This window comes from Larimichthys crocea, chromosome XVII (genome assembly GCF_000972845.2).
Source record: "Larimichthys crocea isolate SSNF chromosome XVII, L_crocea_2.0, whole genome shotgun sequence".
Lineage (NCBI taxonomy): Eukaryota > Metazoa > Chordata > Actinopteri > Sciaenidae > Larimichthys > Larimichthys crocea.
Genome location: NC_040027.1, coordinates 18,299,357 through 18,320,210, shown reverse-complemented (window position 1 = coordinate 18,320,210; position 20,854 = coordinate 18,299,357). Strand labels below are relative to the sequence as shown.

The 20,854-nt window shown below is 40.8% G+C and overlaps 2 protein-coding genes across 2 annotated transcripts; both read left to right on the top strand.

Moving 5' to 3' along the window:
* uqcrh (ubiquinol-cytochrome c reductase hinge protein) lies at positions 1-5,003 on the top strand. Its single transcript, XM_010730218.3, has 4 exons — positions 1-160; positions 335-370; positions 3,058-3,219; positions 4,742-5,003. Exons 1-4 carry the CDS (start codon positions 116-118, stop codon positions 4,772-4,774), a joined length of 276 nt encoding a protein of 91 aa, XP_010728520.1. The 5' UTR covers positions 1-115; the 3' UTR covers positions 4,775-5,003.
* Positions 5,004-5,893: 890 nt separating this feature from the next.
* faah (fatty acid amide hydrolase) lies at positions 5,894-15,582 on the top strand. Its single transcript, XM_019279539.2, has 15 exons — positions 5,894-6,353; positions 7,323-7,436; positions 7,674-7,814; positions 7,988-8,121; positions 8,241-8,447; positions 8,557-8,597; positions 8,687-8,811; positions 12,180-12,305; positions 12,421-12,518; positions 13,223-13,322; positions 13,448-13,491; positions 13,570-13,609; positions 13,699-13,807; positions 13,986-14,131; positions 14,908-15,582. Exons 1-15 carry the CDS (start codon positions 6,138-6,140, stop codon positions 15,028-15,030), a joined length of 1,764 nt encoding a protein of 587 aa, XP_019135084.2. The 5' UTR covers positions 5,894-6,137; the 3' UTR covers positions 15,031-15,582.
* The last annotated feature ends 5,272 nt before the right edge of the window (positions 15,583-20,854 follow it).

Here is a 20,854-nt window from a genome sequence, read left to right as displayed (position 1 = left end):
GATTTATTGTGAAAGTCTTGACGGACCGGAAGCTGTTAGCTGAGCGCTGTGACCTGCTCGTGTCCTCCAGCGGGCGTTTAAGGACAACCAGGAGCGCCAGAAATAAAACCCAAACATGGTTTTCGAGGAGAAGATGATCACGAACGGAGAGCCCGAGGATGTTAGTATCTCTCACAGGTTTAACGCAGCTCTGCCAGGACGGCGACGTTTGTTTGTTTTAGCTCGGAGGCTAGCACAACACGGCTAACTGAAGCTAAATCATCACTTAGCTTAGCATCAGCTAACGGTTAAATTGTTGATTTATTATAATTATTGTTGTTTTTGTTTGTTACAGGAGGAGGAAGAAGAGGAGGAAGAGGAAGACATGGTGGTATGTTCATTGAAGATTCATGGCAGCATCCAAATGTGTTACAGTGAGATTACTTTTGATTACAAAGGACTTTTTATTGAATTATTAGTTGTTACTGAACTGACAAATATGAGAAACATAAAGAGTGTTAAGGTGAAAAGTGTGGACAAGCTGTGGGCCAATATTTAGACCTGTCTGCGTTACCAATAACAAGCAGACATGAGGTCATTTTCAGGCTTTCTCCACTGCCGACCCCTCCCTCAAAGACATGTGATGTGTCTCCACAGAAAAGACACATTAAAGGTTGCCATTGTGTTTAGAGACTGATATATAACAGACATTGATGTATTAGATTAGATCAGATATACTTTATTAATCCCACCACGGGGAAATTTACTTGTTACAGCAGCAGAGGAAAGTGTAGCATACACTACATGATTAGAAAAACACAATAAACAGACAGAAATATCTATAACCTACACAACAAACCAGAAATATCTATAACCTACACAACAAACACAAAAAACAATCAACCTTCAAAACAGACAAGTAATGAGGATAAAAGTGGCATGATAAAAAAGAGTGTTGTAATGTAAAGTGACTATAGTGTGAGAAATATTGCAAAGAAAGTGACCATGATACAAAATAATATTATTGCAAGTGTAGTGACCATAATATAAATAATATTACAAAAGTAAGTGACCATGATATAAATAATAACTGCAAGATATAATTGAAATAAAATAGAAAAAATGCAATGAGACATTGGTATAAACACTGCACGGCCAAGGCTAAAAATGATATAACCACATTCATAAACACTGCACGGCCAAGGCTAAAAATGATATAACCACATTCATTTTCACCAATATTGAGATTACAACTATTATAACTACATTCCTATTCATGTAACAATCTTTGCATCACAGTCGGACTGCTCCACTATTTGTCCCAGCTGCCACTGACTTGCCACAGCAGAGGAGACATCGAAACTCCTGCAGCTACTGCTGGGAGTTTAAAACTGATGAATGTTGTATTAGTCTCAGCAAAAGTATCACGATTCCCTTGATTAATTCCTCATTGTTTTTGAAAGTGAACTATTCTAATCTCCATCAGCAATTTTTATTCTGTGGTGTTGTGCTGCTTCTTCAGTTGTCAATTAGCGGCTTCGCCCAGAGAATATCGGTAAAGCCGCTGACACTCTTCATCGAGAGTCTTCAGTGTTGCTCCTTCTTTCTTTTGCTGCTTCCAATCCCTCGCTGGCAAAAACAGAAACTGTCTCCAAACCGTAGTGAACACCTGCTCCAAAATCACTGGAGGATCGGTCTCCAGCCTCACTCTGTGAGCAGCAGGTTAATAAAAAAGGGCCATAACAGCATGGGGGGATAGTACTCATGATGTTCTGTCTCGGGCGCCTCCACAGGTGCTCTAGCAACCGCTGTAGAGTATTGTTCATTATGGAAGCAAACCGCCTGACAAAAAAATAACTCAAGAACGAGTTTGTGCTCCTTCTGCAGTCTGGCACATATAATAATAATAATAATAATAATAATAATAATAATAATAATAAATGCTTATCTGCCATGTTGGCTATTTCCTTAATTATTTTTAACTTCATGACTTTTTTTTTATGTAACAAGCTCAACATTTTGCTTGTAATTGACTGTGCATGTGTCAGTTTACAGTCTGTTTTTACTCATGTCCAAGATCAAATTCTGTGGATTTGATTTGTACTGTATTGAATAACTTTTATGATGAAACAGAGCTGTTATTGTACGTGTTACAAGACAACAAAGACAGACTGTGTTCCCAATTAACTGCAATTGGCAGTCATCCGTGACTGTAATATAACCTGCAGTTGCTTATAAACAATTTTCAGTTTTATTTGCAATCATAAAGTATACTTGGACTCAAGCGGTTTCCTTTTTACAGGATTTGCCTCATTGGCATTTTCCAACGGGTCTCAGTTAAAGCAAATTCTGACATTTTGAAGACAATGTAAAAAAAAAATAAAGGGGTGGTCGATAGCGTAGTGGTTTACGCGGCCGCCCCGTGTGTAGAGGCCACAGTCCTCGCTGCAGCTGGCCCGCATCGGACAGCCTTTGCTGCGTGTCATTCCCCCCCTTCCTGTCTATCTTCAGCTGTCTTATCGTTAAAGGCATAAAAAGGCTGAAAAAATATATAAAAAATAAAAATAAAAAATTACTCCTCTTTTGCTGAGATATGTTGGCATTAATTTTTGACAGTTCGACTCAAACAAATAATTCTGTCCTTGATAAATTACTTTTATGTTAATCAAGCTTCCTTCCTCAGTCCTTATTAACTCTGACCAAACATCTAAAAATCTTTAAAGGTATTACAGTGTTGAAGAGAAACCAGGTCACTGTGGTTTGGACAAAGTTTCTGGTTTTGACAGTGAGACATGGGAACCAGCAAGTGAGGAAGAAACAATGAATTCTCTCAATAAAGACACTGTAAATACTCAGTGCTGCCAGTCCTGGATGTATTTTTATCTCTTTCTGAGTAAAGCAAGTTATCCCCTCTGAATCGTCCTACACACTGGTACACTTGGTTACCAGTTTACAAATTATGGTAACTTTGGAGGCTGCAGTATTTAATTTATCCTGGTTGATACTAGTGGGACTGGTTGTAACACTGATCATTTGCTGAATGTGTGTCATTCATCATTTCTGCATTATCTGTTAAAGGATCCTCTCGATACGATGCGATCGATGTGTGAAGAGGCGGAGCACTGCGTTCACACTCGGGAGCGTCTGGAGGAGTGCGAGACCAGAGTTGGCTCACGGTCTTCGACGATGGAAGATTGTACTGAGGAGCTGTTTGACTTCCTGCATGCTCGTGACCACTGTGTAAGTGTGACATCTGTCAGCTGCACCAAGCAGAGAGTTTAGAAATATACCCCAAAGGAGCCTTGGTGCATGAATAGTTGACACTGAAAAGCTTTGGAGAACCGTGTGCCACAGGTGTCTGCCACCTGAATATGACATTACCTCGAGGCGTCAGTTTAAAGTAGGATTTGATTCCTATTCTTTTGTCAAGAGGAGATTATTTTATAAATGTAGCTTATAAATGATATAAAGTTGCATGTACTGTTGCATTACTGGAAAAACACTTTTCCACAGTAAGTGAACTGTGTTCAGCATCACTCCACAAGGCTGACAAAGGACCTTCACAGTACTGTACAGTAACTGGCAGCCACATGCAGCTCTGAGCACATTTTCTTCTAATTACAAAAGGTTTTATTTTATTGAAGTACAAATTACTTCGTCCATTTTTTTTTTCCATTTTTCAGACTACTGTGTTGTAAGATTGCCAGAGGTGTCATTCACATCCAGCAGTACAACAACATTAGCAGGGGCACATCGGTGAATTGTTTATGACCTAAACTGTAACTGCGCTATTTTTCTGTCTGAACCTTTTTTTCCCCCCATGTTTATGTGTGAAAGTGTCTAATGGGGATTTTTTTTATCCTGTATTGAGGGAGCGTGCTGCAGCCTTGAAACAGGCTACAAGGTAGTCAACTATCAAAATATGTCCATTGAAAGTGTTCAGATTATTTGCTGGACAACATTATGAAAAGAATGCCACAGAAAAATGAAACGTTTTCTGGTACTGATAATGCCAAGGTCATGGGTTGGATACCCGTACAGGCCAAACAGCCTTTTACAACCAGATTGTGCAGTACCTCGTCGAAACACAAGTTACTTTAACCTGTCTCCAGTTACTTTAACCTGTCTCTTTAACCTGTCTCTCTTTAACCTGTCTCTAGTATGTCATGTTCATTTATACAGCTCACTCCAATACCTCTGTACACGTAATAGAACATTTGCACATATTTTTGTATTTCTATATTCTTTTTTTTTAACTAAAATTTTATGGTATAGTATTTTGTTCTTTGCTTATTGTTTTTCACGTATGCAGTATTGTGAAATCTCCTCCGTGGGCGGAGAGAGTATGTGAAAAGCGTGGGCAGGAATGCCAGTCTTGGCAGGCTTGCTGCAGCCGATTCATCCTCCTCCTGTCTGTCGCCCGTCTCTCTCACTCCTCTTTAATCTGTGGACTTATCTGTTCACTTCGGCTTAGATAAAGACAGCCATTTAAAGTCCTCATCCACATTGTTGAAATGAGCTAAATATTCAGTCACGCCATTGAAAATCTTGTACATAGCACTAAGCTTTCTGTACTTCTACATACAGATTCAATGACAAAGTTGTCACAAAAACATGGTAAAATAAGGTCCAAGTGGAAAAGTGCAGAAGTTACCCTTTAAGTGATATTAATATTAATACTTGCAAATATTTGAGGCTCTTTGATTTGCCTTTACTTTATGCTGTGTTTGCATGAATAAATTTGCTCTTTTCTTCTTTATAGGTGGCGCACAAACTGTTCCATTCAGTCAAATGAAGTCCTCCCTGATGGTTGCACTACCGGCTGACGGCATTCTTCAAATATTGTACCTATGAAGCTAACATGGTTTTAAATACATCCATATGTGGATCTGCTGTATGTTGTAACTTAAAATAAATGTATGCTTTGCTGTATTTGCTCATGTGAGGGGGGGGAAGAAAAGAAAGTATTGAACAAGGTAGTCTGAGTCAACAGTTCATTAAAGTTGGTGGCTTCAAAACCTTAACTCGTGTCACAAGTTTATTTCACGAGTATAACTTTAAATAAAAAGTTTGTGAATGATTCTTGTGGAACTAAACCTGTGATCCCCGTAGATGTAAAAGTTAAATTGTAACTGCATTTTGCCACTGTGTGTGACATTTGCAAACTGTATCATGCACAGATTACAAATTCAACCCGGAAGGAGCCAAGGTTCATACTAACCTTGCCAAGTGTAAACATTTACAGAGGCTTTGGGGAGCTACATTAATATTCCTTTTTGATGTGATCCGTTGATAAATGTGGTATGAAGTGACGCACAGTTCACTTGTGATAGTAAAGAATTGCACATAAAATGTGCAACTGAAGCTTTGATGCTCCTATCTGGTTTTAAAGGCAGCATCTCTACACTTTAAAGGTCCAGTGTGTAAGATGTATGTTAGATATGGAATATAATATATATATATATTCACATTTTACAAACACAGCCATGATGCCACTAAATCCTAAATACTGCAAAAAAAAAAAAAAGGGGGACATATTAAGTTTTATATTTTGTAACCTGACCTGAAATGAGCTCCGGCAATATCTACTTATTGTAACAGCACTTTATTTACACAGTGATTTAATAACTGATTTATGAAAATGAGACACATCCTGTATAGACGTGGCTGTCGGGTGTTTTTGTCATATTTCTTATTCATCATTCAAGATGAGGTGACTCAGTTGAGGCATCACTGACGCCATCTCTCTTGTAGTCCCAAGAGGAGACGCTCTGCTGTCCGTCCCAGCTGGCTCTCATATGCAGCATGGACCATGCGTGTGCAGAAGTTATATTTGATTAAATATCTTAGTGTAGTGCGCAGCAGATATGAGATGCGATTTTTTTTTAAAGTAATATTTATATACTTTTTGAATCCGTGACGAATCTGGTGACCCTGTTTCGGACACAGCGGGTTGCATGCGTACAGGAACCAGTTTCTGTGCAAACCGGATGAGACATCCCCTGATAGATTGACTAAATGTCAAAGAGTTGTTGAGGTCGATTATGAATATCTTATAAGCGCCTTAACTCCGCCTACCTGTTGACTCAGGAACCTAAGACAAGTCTAACAACAGCCTGTTTGTCTCAGCCTGAGTTCGCAGGAGCACAAGAGGAGCCATGGAGCGCATTAAGCTGTTCCTCCAGGGAATGGAGCTCGACAACCGGACTGCCGCACTGTGGACGGGCGCTGCCTGCGCTGTGGGCACCTTTGTGATGCTGGTGCGGAAGATCAGCATCCATCAAAAGACGAAGAAAAAGATTCAAAGAGCCAGAAACCGGAGGACTGAGAGCCTGCAGCGGGCTGAGCAGGCTGTGCTGCAGTACAAGGAAACGGTAACAACACACACACACACACACACACACACACACACTTTCTCTTACCTGATTTTAATCCCGACCTATACACCAGTAATAGTTTGGAAGTTAATATGCACTAACAACATTCTGTCATTTTGCAGTCACTCTTTGACCTGCCACACCCAAAAAATCAACAAATGCAGTTTGGTACATTGCATTGCATTTTATTTTATCATCGAGTAAGCAAAATGAATTCTGCACAACACAGATTAGATCAGACTGACTTTATTGACTCTCACAAAGTACAGCAAAAGTTCAATGCATGTAACCGAGCACCCCATTTAAACACACAGAATGTATAATATAGTGCAAATGGGCAGGTAGCTGCAAATAATGTATATAAATAATACAAGACATGGTCATTTATGCAGCATTAGTAATGTTACTGTATTAGTTACAATGTATTTGACAAGTGACAGACTTCTTAAATCTGCAGAAGCACAGGTCTGGTCAAAGTTAGTAGGTATTTTTCAACGTAAGGTGAGAAACATTTAATATTTAAGAGATGTTTAAATCGATGTAAAGCATAGATTGTAAAATATATGCACCTTCATTAAGGATTGATTTATAGATCATTTGAAAGAGGCTGGAATGTTTAGTGGATGAATTCTGACAGCGTGACCGTAAGAAACAGGCAAGCATTGATGTAAATAATTAATTATAATGTAAACAAATCCAGTGGTGGATGAATTTCTTTTAGCTGCTTCAGTTTCAGCGTCCTAGTACTGTTAGATGCTGGCTTACTGTCACACTGTCACAGCTTACTGGGAACTTCAATAGAACAGAGCCACTGTTATAACGTGATTAGTAGACCTGCTTTTCCTACAATGTCAAGTCAGAGCATCTGCTGTGAGAAAATCCGAGCGATTGGTTGACTGATTTGACAGAAAAGTAATCTGCAACTATTTTGATCATCTTATGTGTTTGTGTGTGTGTGTCTTCTAGCATCCAATGACCAACTCTGCTCTCATTCTGACGCTGTCTCTGTCCGAGTTGACGAAGCAACTGCAGGAAGGTTTGCTGAGCCCTGAGGATGTGTACTACTCTTACATGGAAAAGGTTAAATACCTAACACGACAAAGCTCATATATCACATCCTAACACAGAATAACATCTAAGAGATAACTAATTTGAACCTTCACTGATTTATCTCTTTTGTCTGGGTGCGGAAATTTGCATGTACCCTTGTGTTTTAAACACAGTCAGTTGTTCAATTCATTTGGCTTTCTTGCAGTGTTACAAAATTAATATTTATCCACTTGCAAAGACATTTTTTTTCTTCTTCTTTTCTTACAGACTCTGGATGTAAACAAAAAGCTCAACTGCTGCACTGGGATCTTATTAGAGAGTTTTGACCAGCTAAAAACTGTTGCTTCCAACAAGAAAGGTCTCCTGTATGGTGTTCCAGTTAGCATCAAAGAAAACATCGCATACAAGGTATTTTGTAGTTATGCATTACCTGTATTCTAACAGGATGGCAATTACACTGACAGAATTCCAGGTATATACTGTATAAACTGATGAAACTATTATAGCTTGGTTACTCTATGCCTTAAGTGTGTTCTTGTCTAACACTTTCCTCTTTGTCTGTTTTCATTTTTCAACAAAAGAATCATGACTCTTCTTGCGGTGTGGTTGTGTATTTGGACCAACCTGCCCAGACAGATAGTGTGATTGTTGAAGTTCTGAAGAGACAAGGAGCTATTCCCTTTGTGAAAACTAACTTGCCCCAAGGCCTGTTAAAGTAAATGCTGACACACACAACATGTACAATACCAGTGAATTTATGCAATTACATTTACGAGTGCAAAGGCTGTGATTCTTGTTACTTATCTATTTTTCTTTTATTGTTCTTATCTCCAGTTATGACTGTGGTAACCATATTTATGGGCAGACCGTGAACCCCCACAACCTGCAGAAGACCCCCGGAGGTTCGTCTGGTGGGGAGGGGGCTCTCATTGGGGGAGGAGGCTCCCTGCTCGGTATAGGCAGTGATATAGGGGGAAGTATCCGTATTCCTGCGTCATTCTGTGGTATCTCTGGCTTTAAGCCAACAGCAGGTCGGCTAAGGTGAGTGTCCCTGCTCGTCAGTTTTATGGATGACCATTGTACGGTCATGACACTTTGAAATACATCTTTGCTTTGTTTACATCTTTTGATTTCTTTGTGCTGTGCTCAGTTCACAGGGTATCAGTCCTATTTATCGAGGGCAAAAATCAGGCAGGTTTTTATCATTATTGCCAACATACAGTACTACATGTGTCATCAGAAAAATTTGGTTACTTTTTTTTTATGTGTCTGTAAATCAGTGTTGTCAACTTCTGGACCCATGGCGAAGGATGTGGACAGTCTGGTGCTTTGCATGCAGGCTCTGCTCTGTGACCACATGTTCTCCTTGGACCCCACAGTTCCACCCATACCTTTCAATACACAGGTGTGTTTATTACAAAAGCTTACTGTTGCCTAGCAGCAAGAGAGCTTTAGGGCTGCTGATAGGTGTGTTTCTTTAACTATGTATAGAACAAACCTGACTGCTTCGAGTCTTTGTCCAAGCTAAACCAACTGGCTGCTGGCTATATCAGCTATATATTTTCCACATGTACACGCTTTGTAGGGTAATGTCACAGCAGACATGAATATACAGTCGTCCCTCACTATAACGCGGTTCACTTTTCGCAGACTCGCTGTTTCGTGGATTTTTTTTAGTGTAAATTTGCGTACTTTTTTTTTAGAGCGTACTGTACAGTATGAACGCGCATTGTGTTCTGTGTCCTGATTGGCTAAGGGAGTACTGTACAAAATGCGTGTAAAAAGGTGTATAAAAGTGTGTGGTTAGGGGTTTTACGGTCTTAAAAGATGTATAATAATTGTAAAACTTACTTTGCGGATTTCGTTTATTGCGGGTTATTTTTAGAACGTATCCACCGCGATAAACGAGGGACCACTGTATTTCAGTTGAATCTGAAAAATCTAAAAAGTCTTGTCACATATTCTAAACTGCATTTTCCTTAAGTGCTGCAGGAAATATTTTTTGTAATTGTGTTTCAAAATATTGTCTCCTGTTGTAAATAGCGAGGAAAGTTCAAGTTCAGGTCGGCTTTATTGTCAATACTGCAATATGTACAAGACATACAGAGAATTGAAATTACGTTTCTCTCTGTCCAAACAGTGTGAAGATGTAAAAAAATATATAAAATAAAATATGAAATAAAAATAAAATAAAAATAAAAATGAAAATGAAAATATGAAAAATATATATATATACAATATATACAAGCTAAAAGACATCCGGGAATAGAAAAGTCTGGAGATATAAATAGTATGAACCGTTGAAGCAGAATTATCAATATAAATAGTATGGCAGTATGATATAAATATAAATATAAATAAAGCAGTATGGTAGAATTATAAATTGACAGAATTTCAGTATGAACAGGTCTATAAAAATGAAATATGTAAACAGGTGTACATAGTGCAAATTTGGCCTGGTGCATGAAGCTGTCTCTCAGTCTGCTGGTTCTTGCCCGGATGCTCCTCATTCTCCTCCCGGAAGGCAGGAGGCTGAAGAAGTGGTGGCTGGGGTGGGTTGGGTCGCCCGCAATGCTGAGAGCTTTGCGGGCCAGGCGTGTAATATAAATGTCCTTGAGGGAGGGGAGGGGGCACCGATGATCTTCTCAGCTGATCTCACTATGCGCTGCAGGGTCTTCTTGCAGGCTGCAGTGCCGTACCACACAGTGATGCAGCTGGTCAGGATGCTCCCGGTGGTGCCGTGGTAGAAAGTCTGCAGGATGGGGACTGGAGCTCTGGCTCTTCTTAGTTTGCGGAGGAAGTAGAGGCGCTGCTGGGCTTTCCTGGTCAGTGATGCAGTGTTGCTGCTCCAAGAGAGGTCCTCAGTGATGAGCACACGCAGGAACCTGGTACTGCTCACTCTCTCCACTGCAGCACCATTGATGGTTAGTGGGTGGTGCTGGGTGGGGGCTCTCCGGAAGTCGACAACAATCTCCTTCGTCTTCTCCACGTTCAGAGAGAGATTGTTGTCTCTGCACCACTTGGCCAGTCGGCTCACCTCATCCCTGTAATTTGACTCATCGTTTTTGTTGATGAGCCCCACCACAGTCGTGTCGTCCGCAAACTTGACGAAGACATTGGTGTTGTGTGTCGGTGTGCAGTCGTGGGTCAGCAGGGTGAACAGTAAGGGGCTGAGCACGCATCCTTGGGGCGCCCCTGTGTTCAGCGTGATAGTGCTAGATGCGTTGCTGCCAACCTGAACTGCCTGTGGTCTTCCGGTCAGGAAGTCCAGCAACCAGTTGCGGAGTGAGATGTTTAGTCCTAAGCAGTCCAGTTTTTGTATCAGCTGCTGGGGGATGATGGTGTTGAAAGCTGAACTGAAGTCCAAGAACAGCATTCTCACATATGAGTCCTTGGTGTCCAGGTGAGTGAGAGCTGAGTGGAGAGCGGTGGCGATTGCATCATCAGTGGACTGGTTGGCCCGATATGCAAACTGGTAGGGGTCCAGGGACGGAGGGAGGGTGGATTTGATGTGCTGCATAACTAACCGCTCGAAGCACTTCATGATGATGGGGGTCAGTGCCACGGGGCGGTAGTTGTTGAAGCAGGAGGGAGAGGCCTTCTTTGGAACCGGGATGATGGTGGTGTACTTGAAGCAGGTGGGGACAACAGCTTGGCTCAGGGAGGTGTTGAAGATGTCTGTGAGGACATCTGTGAGCTCCTCTGCACAGTCCTTCAGCACACGACCAGGAATGTTGTCAGGTCCTGCAGCTTTGCGAGTGTTGATCCTGGAGAGGGATCTCCTCACGCTTGCCGGAGACAGGGACAGCACCTGGTCATCTGGAGGGGGTGTTGTCTTCAGTGCAGGGGTGCTGTTGTCAGCTTCAAACCGTCCAAAGAAGTGGTTCAGATCGTTCAGCAGAGTGATGTCACTGTCACAGGTCTGTGGTCGAGGTTTATAGTCCGTGATGGTCTGTAACCCCTGCCACAGGCTCCTTGTGTCTCTGCTGTTGGTAAAGTGGTGGGTTATCCTGCTGCTGTACTGCCTCTTTGCAAGTCTGATGCCACGGGACAGGTTGGCTCTAGCTGATCTCAGACCAGCCTCATCACCTGCTCTGAAAGCAGCTTTCCGGGCTCTCAGTAACCGATGGACTTCCCCTGTCAGCCATGGTTTCTGGTTGGACCGTACCGTGATGGTCTTGGTGTCTGTGACATCATCAGCGCATTTGCTGATGTAGGCAGTAACAGTATCTGAATATTCCTGGATGTTGATTCGATGGTTGTAGGTGGCTGCCTGCTTAAACATGTCCCAGTCTGTAGTGGTAAAGCAGTCCTGGAGTGCTGAGGAGGCACCCTCTGGCCACACCCGTACCTGCTTCTGAACCGGTCTGGTGGCTTTGACCTTTGGCCTGTACGCTGGCATTAGCATAACAGTGATGTGGTCCGAAGCGCCGAGATGGGGGAGGGGTGAGGCCTTGTATGCTCCTCTCAGTGTTGTGTAAGGGAAAGGGAATATGAATGATGAAAACTCCCTTTTGGATTTGCTGCCTGTTGTTTACACCATAACAGTTCACTCTGGGGAAATGTCCTCCACTGTGACAATAATGAGTTGAGTTCAGCTATATAATGTGCAGGGGAAACAAAGGCACATTAATATGCATGTTTGTATTGATTGATCATCATTTGACAGAGGCAGAGAACTGAATATGTGGACACACATTCAAATTCATAAGATATTCCAAAAAATGTGCATCTCACTACTAATCTAACAGACTGAAAATGTCTTGTACTCAGATATACCAGAGCTCCAAACCACTGAGGATTGGTTACCTAGAAAATGATGGCTACACATATCCATCTCCAAGCATGGTCCGAGGCATCAGAGAGGTCAAAGCTCTCTTGGAGCAAGCAGGGCACACTGTAAGACCACGGCACTCACAGACACACACACAAAATGATTTATGGTTACATGAAATATGTCATATGAGCTATGAAGTTGCTTTTTCCTCTCTCTCTCTGTGATTTGCGTCTGTAGCTGGTGCCCTACACTCCTCTGAAGCTGGATCACATTCTCCCTGAACTGATAGTAAAGGCTATCTTAGCAGACGGCGGTACTACCCTGCTTAAAAAACTGTGAGTTGAAGTTCCTGTTTTACGTTGTCAATTATTTAATCAGTGTAATCATCATTGACAGGTGCTTTATTTTTACAAACCCCCTCAAGTTCGGTCAGCGAAACAGGCAGACTATTTTCATGTTTTGATACAGGAAGCTGTTGCAACTCGACTGCACATTGTCAAATCTGTCAAAAGTTTCATATTGGATTAGAGTCCAGGCCTGATAATATCTGTCTTGAAAATGTATATATCTTTGTGAGGTGACCTGCAGTATTGCTACATGAAAGTAGACATTTGCTCCATGTTCATACTTTTTAGGCCACTACTGTAACAGGTTTACATGATTTAATGTTCACGTTATTTTTCTATATTGGCTATAGCTACAGCACCTCTTTTCTATCTGAAGCACTCCATTTTAGATTGAATAAATTATTGCCAAGCAGTTTGACCATTTCCTTTTCCACACATAGCTATATCGTTACCATCAGGGCTGTCTATCAAGTTAATTTATACATACAGCAGCAACACACAAATAAATAAATACATGTTAGTATGGTTTAACTCAGTTAGCTCAGGGCTATAAGTTCTGGTATTTTCTTGAAGACTGGGTTGTACAGCGTATGTAACAATGATACCATAAACCATCTGTTCAAAGGGATTGCATCCCTTTGAACAGATTGTTCTGTTGTCCAATGAATGATCCCTTGTCATTTTTGTCGTAGGGAGGGCGGGCCCTTGCATCCATGTCTCGGTGTACAGGTTTTACCTTACTATTTTCCCAAGTGGTTGAAGAAAACCATCTCATTCATCCTCAAGCCTCTGGTGAGTTCTCTCCTTCTGTGACAGCAATGCTTAAAAACAGACTAATAAAATTAAATTCTCCATAAAGGATGATTTTATACTCCAAGTGTGTTTGATGTGTTTTATGTTGTGCTTGTCTTTTGCAGTCTCCACGTATTTCTGCCGTCTTCAATGCTATCTGTGGTGTTGGGTGAGAAAGTCATTTTGAAGTTGACAGTTTGTGCTTGATGTAATGGTCATACTGATTATTTTCCTGCCTTGCTTTTAGATCTGTTGCAGATCTGTGGAAGCAGCATGCTGATGTTGAGGTACTTGTAGCTGTCATATAATAATGATTGTGCATGTATGATGTATGATTGCATAGAGGTGAAATTAAATTCTCTTGTGTTCTCTTTAGGACTACATCCAGGAAACGGTAGCAGAATGGAGAAGGTGCAACATTGACGTGCTGCTGTGCCCTGTTATCGGACCAGCCTTCAACTTCTTATACTGCGGCAAGCTCACCTGTACGTTACTCTGAACAGCTATGTGTGTGAGATATCTGAAAGGACTTTGTGAATGGTTAGAGAGCGGCACAAGATATAAAAAATCTATCTTTGTCACAGCACTATACATGATCCTACTGATGATTACTGTGCAGAACAGCAACAGTAACAACCTGTTTCTATTTTTTTGTCTTTTCAGCTGCCGTGTCTTACACAATGCTTTACAATCTCCTCAATTTTCCTGCTGGGGTTGTTCCTGTTTCCACGGTAACGGCAGAAGATGAGGAGGAACTCAAGCACTCTAAGGGCATTTATCAGGACCAATGGGAGAAGTTCTTCAAACAGGTAAGAAAAGTGCCAGTGAGAGGTGAGTGATGCCAGATGATATAACACATTTACTTTGTGAGGGTATTTTTTTTTCACAGGTGGTCTTTTTGAGGTTTCTTCCTCACTCCCCTCCAACAGAATGATTCATTCGTGTTACTGCCTTTGTCACTTACGTCAAAGAGTGATTGTTGACCACAAGGGGGCAGCAACGAACATGAATTCTTTAAACTTGTCACTGCGTTCATTAAACTACAGCCTGATGTACCTGCTTATCTAATACACACATAAATTAGTAGTTAGTTGTAGTAAGTTAGTAGAGCTCCAACTACCAGTTATTTAAATTATCATTTAATCAGCTTAACTTTTTAATTTCGCTATTTCTTTGAAGTGAGTTTGCATCTTGTTTTTGTATGCTCTCACTTTTTTTTGCCATTTTGCCTTTAATTTTGTACCTCCCTATGGATGTTCACTTAACTTTTCAGCAGGGAATGTTAACAGTCACTCCACACCGAGGCTGTACTTGCTAGGCGTGTTCAGTAATTTATCCATGATACTAACAAGTCAACTACGTAACACCTTCTGACTCTGGTAGGGGGGGAGGCAACAAGTGTGGCCTTGCCCCTGAACTTTGCTTCCTGTGGATCAACCCCAAACATCAGTAACTTCAGTATAAGGCCATTTTATTGATTTTTTAAAACAGTAGTTCCACAGTTGGTCAGTAGGTGGAGGCAGGAGACTGTGTTGGTTCTTGTTACTGACTATTGTTATTGACTCGAACTCATGTTTGTGTTCAGGCTGTGACCGGAGGCGAGGGTCTGCCTGTGGCAGTGCAGTGTGTCGCCCTGCCATGGCAGGATGAGCTGTGCCTGCGCTTCATGAAGGAGGTGGAAGAGCTGGTCAAACAGAGCAGAAAGTAAGAGCTTGAGGCCACAGGCTAACTTCAGAGGCTTCAGATTAAAATGATTTTGTGGTCTGATATCATTAATGATGCTGCTCTTTTGGGTAGTAATAATTGCACAGAACATAACCACTAAATTAAATAGAAGTGGTTAACAGAATTAGTAAAGGTAGTTGAACCTGAAGATTTTAGCACTTTTGAAACAGTTTTGTTCTAACTCTTTAAAAACTTTTCTGCCTTCATCAAACTTATTTTTTTTAAATCAAGAGTTTAACTGACATTGACAGGCATGTTATGATCTTTAGTTTTAGTTTTTTTAAATTACTTTTCATAATTCAGCACACTGTAGTAGATGTGCATCTTTGCTCTGTTTTAAAAATATTACAATAATTAATAGCATGGTAAGGAATCACGTTTGAGAAGAAAATGAATTAACATGACCATCACCAATGAAGAAAATGTTGAAAATTAGAATTTATCATGAGTACGGAAAATTACTTATTCATGTTTGTCTGGTAACAAGAACAGCTTTCTGTTATATGATTTAAGAATGAAATAAAAATAATTGATTTGATGGAACCGCTGCTGTTATTTGTTTCCACAGTAGAAATGTTGAAATTACTTTTAACAGGTCTCGAACAGGTCAAGACGTGATCCTCTCTCACTTCTCCTCGCCTACTTATTGCGATACATTTTGTGTTGTGCCATCTTTGATGTGATATTTACAGCTTTTAAAATCTGTTATTGTTGAATATTGAATAAAATGAGTTTATAAAGTGTGGTACACACCCTCAAGCAATCCAGCAGAGGGTTAGGGCACAAACCTTTTTCTTTTACCTCCACCTCTTCCCCTCCGTCACTGTGCCACAGATGAACGCAGATCTTTTTCATTCTTATTGTGAGTGATTGTTGCGCCGATGCCATAACAGGAAACAGAAAAGAGATAAAGGAGACTAATGACACATGGCGCCTCCATCTACAAGGCCAGCGCACCATGTCGTCATATTGTGATTACCCCGTGCTATTGTAAATATGTGTTTCTGTTGGGTTTACATAAATTTACATATGTTTTAAAACTCTCCTGGGAAGGAAAACCATTAGGGACAATGTTAACGTTTTCCATTACAATCACCCACGTTCACACTGCTGTCTCATTGAATGGAAATGGCCGTGTGCGTGCGGTAGAGGAAGGAGGGCACATTAGGCGAGGAGGAGAGCTGGAATTGAGAGGTTGTTCTTAGCATTATCTGTGGCACATAGAGAGAGAGTGTGTGGCTCTCACTGTGCCACTCAGTCAGGGAGCATTAAGCTTTAAGAGGCAGTGAAGAGACGCAGGTCTTCAGAGGGAACTTGACATTGTTCATAAATCCCTCAGGATCTGAGACAAGCAATGACAAATATACACATGCACACACACACACACACATATGCACAAAGTCAACCTCAAATTGCCCGTGGTCGTGTGTTTTATATTATACATATTAAAATCTATTTTAAACATTCATATTCTACTTTAAAAACAAAAAAGACATCACAGATGATACAAACAAGAGGTATAGTCCAAAAGAAATAATTAAATAAATACTTAAAAAAAACAACTGGTGATTATCAGAAACTCCATTTAATCCTAATCTGTTTTCATTCAGACAATACACAATGCAAGCATAAAACAATGCATGTGATGTTTGTAAACATGTAATAAAGATGTAAGGTGTCAGACTGTAATGAAAATGTTACTTGGCCAACTTTATACAGCAGCATGAAATTAGTGAGTTTTAGCTAATACAAAAATATATATATAGATATAGATATAAATCCGTCTTCATAAATGAAAAAATAAGTAATGCAAAGCGAGTCATAATGTGAAATCTAAGATAACACGACATCTCTTCTCACTGTTAAAATTTTCTGGATGTTAACACATTATTAAAAATGTCAAACTGTTTCCTGTGGAAAAAAGTCCTATTAAACAAACAACGGGTAGAAGACAAGATGGCAGTCAGCCATTAATTGCACACATTTGTATTGTACATTTAAGAGTGTGTAAATGGTGCATGTGTGCATAAATTAATTAATGTTTGTAATGTAATGTAAACCCTTTGAAATGACTGCTGCTAAAGCAGGTGTCGAGACATTCAGCAAGTTGTGGCACTGAAATTACAGACGAACGCTCAAATCAGATCAAACTTGTCATAATTCATGAACGTGCAAAAGAGAACTTAAGTATGAAAAGTATCGCAAGCGTCTTCAACATCAAATCAGTTGCCTCCTTGAAATGTGATAGTAGGTTAAGAGTAGAATCAGTTTCTGTAATAAAGTTTTATAAATGCCATAATGTAGGCAGGATGCTATGAATAATATTGATCCTGGATTTATCAGAAACTGCATTAAAAGTGAGACGGTATCATGAAAGAGTTCGAGAAGTTAGATGTAAAGGGCATGCGGCCTGTTGAAATCATACAGCGGAAACATCCAACAGCTCTGGCAGGCCAAGGTGCTCTTCTCATGTAACGTCTCATTGATAAGAGCAGCAAACACCTCATTTACAGGAACCTTACACTATAAGATCAGGTACTTTAAAAGCCATCCAAACACATTCAGACCATGCCTGTGTTCCAGCAAGTAAAACACCTTGATATCGCCCCAACTAAACTAGGATGATTCTGTCTTAATGTCCCATTTCAGGGACCAAGGAGCCCATAGTCTTTATGGCTCCGCAGAATTGCAGGTAGTAATGTTTGACACAGCAGGGCTGCTGCCTTTCAGATGATCAAAGTGACAAGTTCAGCCTGCAACCAGAGCCACTTACAGGAGACATCAAGAAGCAGCAAGATTGGCAGCTTTTAGGTCTTTGGTCCATTTCATCAGCCATTACTACCAGCAGAGGCGACATGCTGTGGAGGACTAGTGGGAGGAGGGGAAGGCAGATTAACAGACAGCTGATACAGGTGTATAGGCGGTATCAAACAGCAGCTCTGTCAATGCAGCAGGCTCGAAATTTCTTCAGAAGGGGCTGGGATCCCCAAAGTATGCCCACCGATTTCACTATGACAGGATTAACTGGGAGCTCCGTATGATTTTCTCAGATTCTGTGACTCAACAATTCAGTGATCCACGTTCTATCGGCTTTAAGGCCCCTATCCCAAGTTTCAAAAGCTTACCCTTCGGACAAGGGACACTCTTTCTCCCATATGGTTCCGCTTTCCCTTTTTTGCTGCATTCAGTTGTTCATCAACCCCCACGTCCTCAGCAGCTCTCCCATCCTTCCCTCTCTGCACATCTGCTAGGTTTGAGTTTTCCTTTCTTCCCTGCAGCGCCTTGCTTGGCCCAAGGCCCTTATAGCCAAATTGGTTTACATTGGAGAGATAAATGCTCTGCAAATGCGCTTAAACACGTACAGTAAAAAATGCAGACAGTGCGTGTCAGGATTATCACCCAAGTCAGGGGGAGAAAGGAGAGCGTCTCTGGTAGCACAAAGCTGGGGAGCCAGAGTGAAGCCTGCAGATATAGTCTGTCTCATCCACTTCTCAGGAGAAAGGGAGGAGGATTTTGCATTTGCATGCTAGTCTGTAATTCCTGGCATTATATAACTTGTCGCCAACAATCAAACTCCTGTGGTATTGTGAAAGTATTGTTTCACATGGGTGAGCAAAGTGTGGAGTTACACTCATGGGGGAAGGGGTTTTGGTGGCAACATGGAGACAGCTGCTCCAAGATGCATGGCAGAGACCACCCCATAAGCCTAGTCAAGAACTATTCTGCAACACAGCCTCAGGACCAGACCTACAGAAGGTGCAGCTTAGAACAGAAATGATGCTGCTTGACCATAGACATGGTGATTAAAGATGCTTCTTAACTGCACTATTTATTCATGTATTTCATATTTCAACATGTGGGGTAATGGGAAGTATATTTCATGTATAAAATGTCTGAAAGCATGTGTGCTTGCTTCTGTTTCGCATGGTAAATATTTCACCTGAAACGTGCTTCATGTGCGAACGTCCGGTTTCCATTTTACATTTGACATATCTAAAATTCACATGTATATACATTATGCTGCATAGATTGATAAAAAATGCTAAAAGATACCGAAATTCATGTGTGCTTTTTTTTGTAGTGCCCTGCAGATGGGAAGTAGCTTGATGTTTAACATGGTGCACAGCTTTTTTTTTTTTGCTTGAGATTTTTCTACATGGTCCTGAACAAACACATTTAATGTATAAGGCAATAGTCTATTTCTTTTTTTTTTTACCATCAATAAATCCAATAAAAAAAGAAAAAAGACAAAAAAAAACCCCAGATCATTTGCTCTTACAGAAGACATACATCTTTAAAGATAAGAAAAAACATATATATGTAAACATATATAAAGTAGAAAATATTAATTTAATATATACATATTCTTAAAGTCTAAGTAATCTTCTATGGATTGAACGGGCATTGTGTTTTTGTGAAAATGTCACTCAAACAGGAGGAAATGGTGCATTAGCTGGATCTATTTTCAGCTGTGGATGAATACATATTTGGTGCTCACATGGAAGGAACATGTCAGCAGATGCAACAGTGTAGTTTATTTATGAGATTTATTTTTTATTATCATAGACGGTGTAGGTCTGTGACACAGGGACAATAAAAAATAAATATTACAAGAATATTATATTATTTCAGTAAAATAAGACACATTGATCACAACAGAGATCTGCTGTTATATCCTCAAATGAACGGACAGTGTGACTCCTACTTATCTATCTTAAGTAGTATCATTAGGTGAGAGGTCTCACATTGTGAAGACTTGTAGGGCTTACACAGCCAAACTACAGTAGATCCAGCGTTCTCCCTTCCCACCTGCTGCTGCTTCTGCTGCTGTCGTTCCCTGAGGGACACCAAGCTGCTGTCCCTGTCCACCAGCATCAGTGTAAAACCCCTCCACATGCTCAGCCATGGGGATTTGGGTGTTAAAACTTTCAAGAAAGACCACAGAAAAAAAAGAAAAAAAAAACTTTTTCTCATCCCCACGACCTACCCCTCCCTCCAAATCAACGCCGTCCCCCTCAGACCTCCCAACACAAAGCCCTCAGAGCAAACCCCAGCACAGAAATCATAGCACACCATTCAATCATTGTTTTTTCCCCTCTCTCACCCCTTTTATGGTCCCACTAAAGGTTTTAGCCGGGCAGAGAAGGAGGGCTGTCACTGAGGAAACCTTAGCCCATTGATGAAGTGACAGGAGCTGCCAGAATATGATCCTAATCCTGTTTCTAGCATTCTTTTAGCCTGCTGGCATCGCAATTCCTCCACACATTCTCTGAGCTGTCAACTAGGAAAATCCCTCTAATAGCGCATTGCCCAGATACACATCAAAGAGCTCCTGGAAACCTTCAGCGGCTTAGCTGCCATAGACACACTCACACACACATACTGACACTCACACACACACAAACACAGCATTCCCATTAACTTAAGATCCATATGATTGCTACGAACACGCAAAACCCAGACGTTAATGACAAATTGACCACATATTTATAGAGCATGCCTTTAAAAAAAAACCCAAAGGCGTTTGTACGAATTGTCTTGCAGCCCCAAAATTATTTTTTATGCACTGTAACCTGCCTCCTCTTAAGCCACCCAGCCCTCTCACCTCCCTTTCTCCAGTTAGACAGTGATATAATCTTTATGGTCATGGAGAGAGAAAAGCGGGAAAAGACCAGGAAAAAACAGGTGTCTGAACTTTGCTGACTCCAAGAACCCTTTCAGTCCTATTTTATCTCATTCTATTCTTACTTAATCCATCGATATCCCGACCAAAGGTAATCTTCTTATGGCAAAGCATTCTGTTTCGG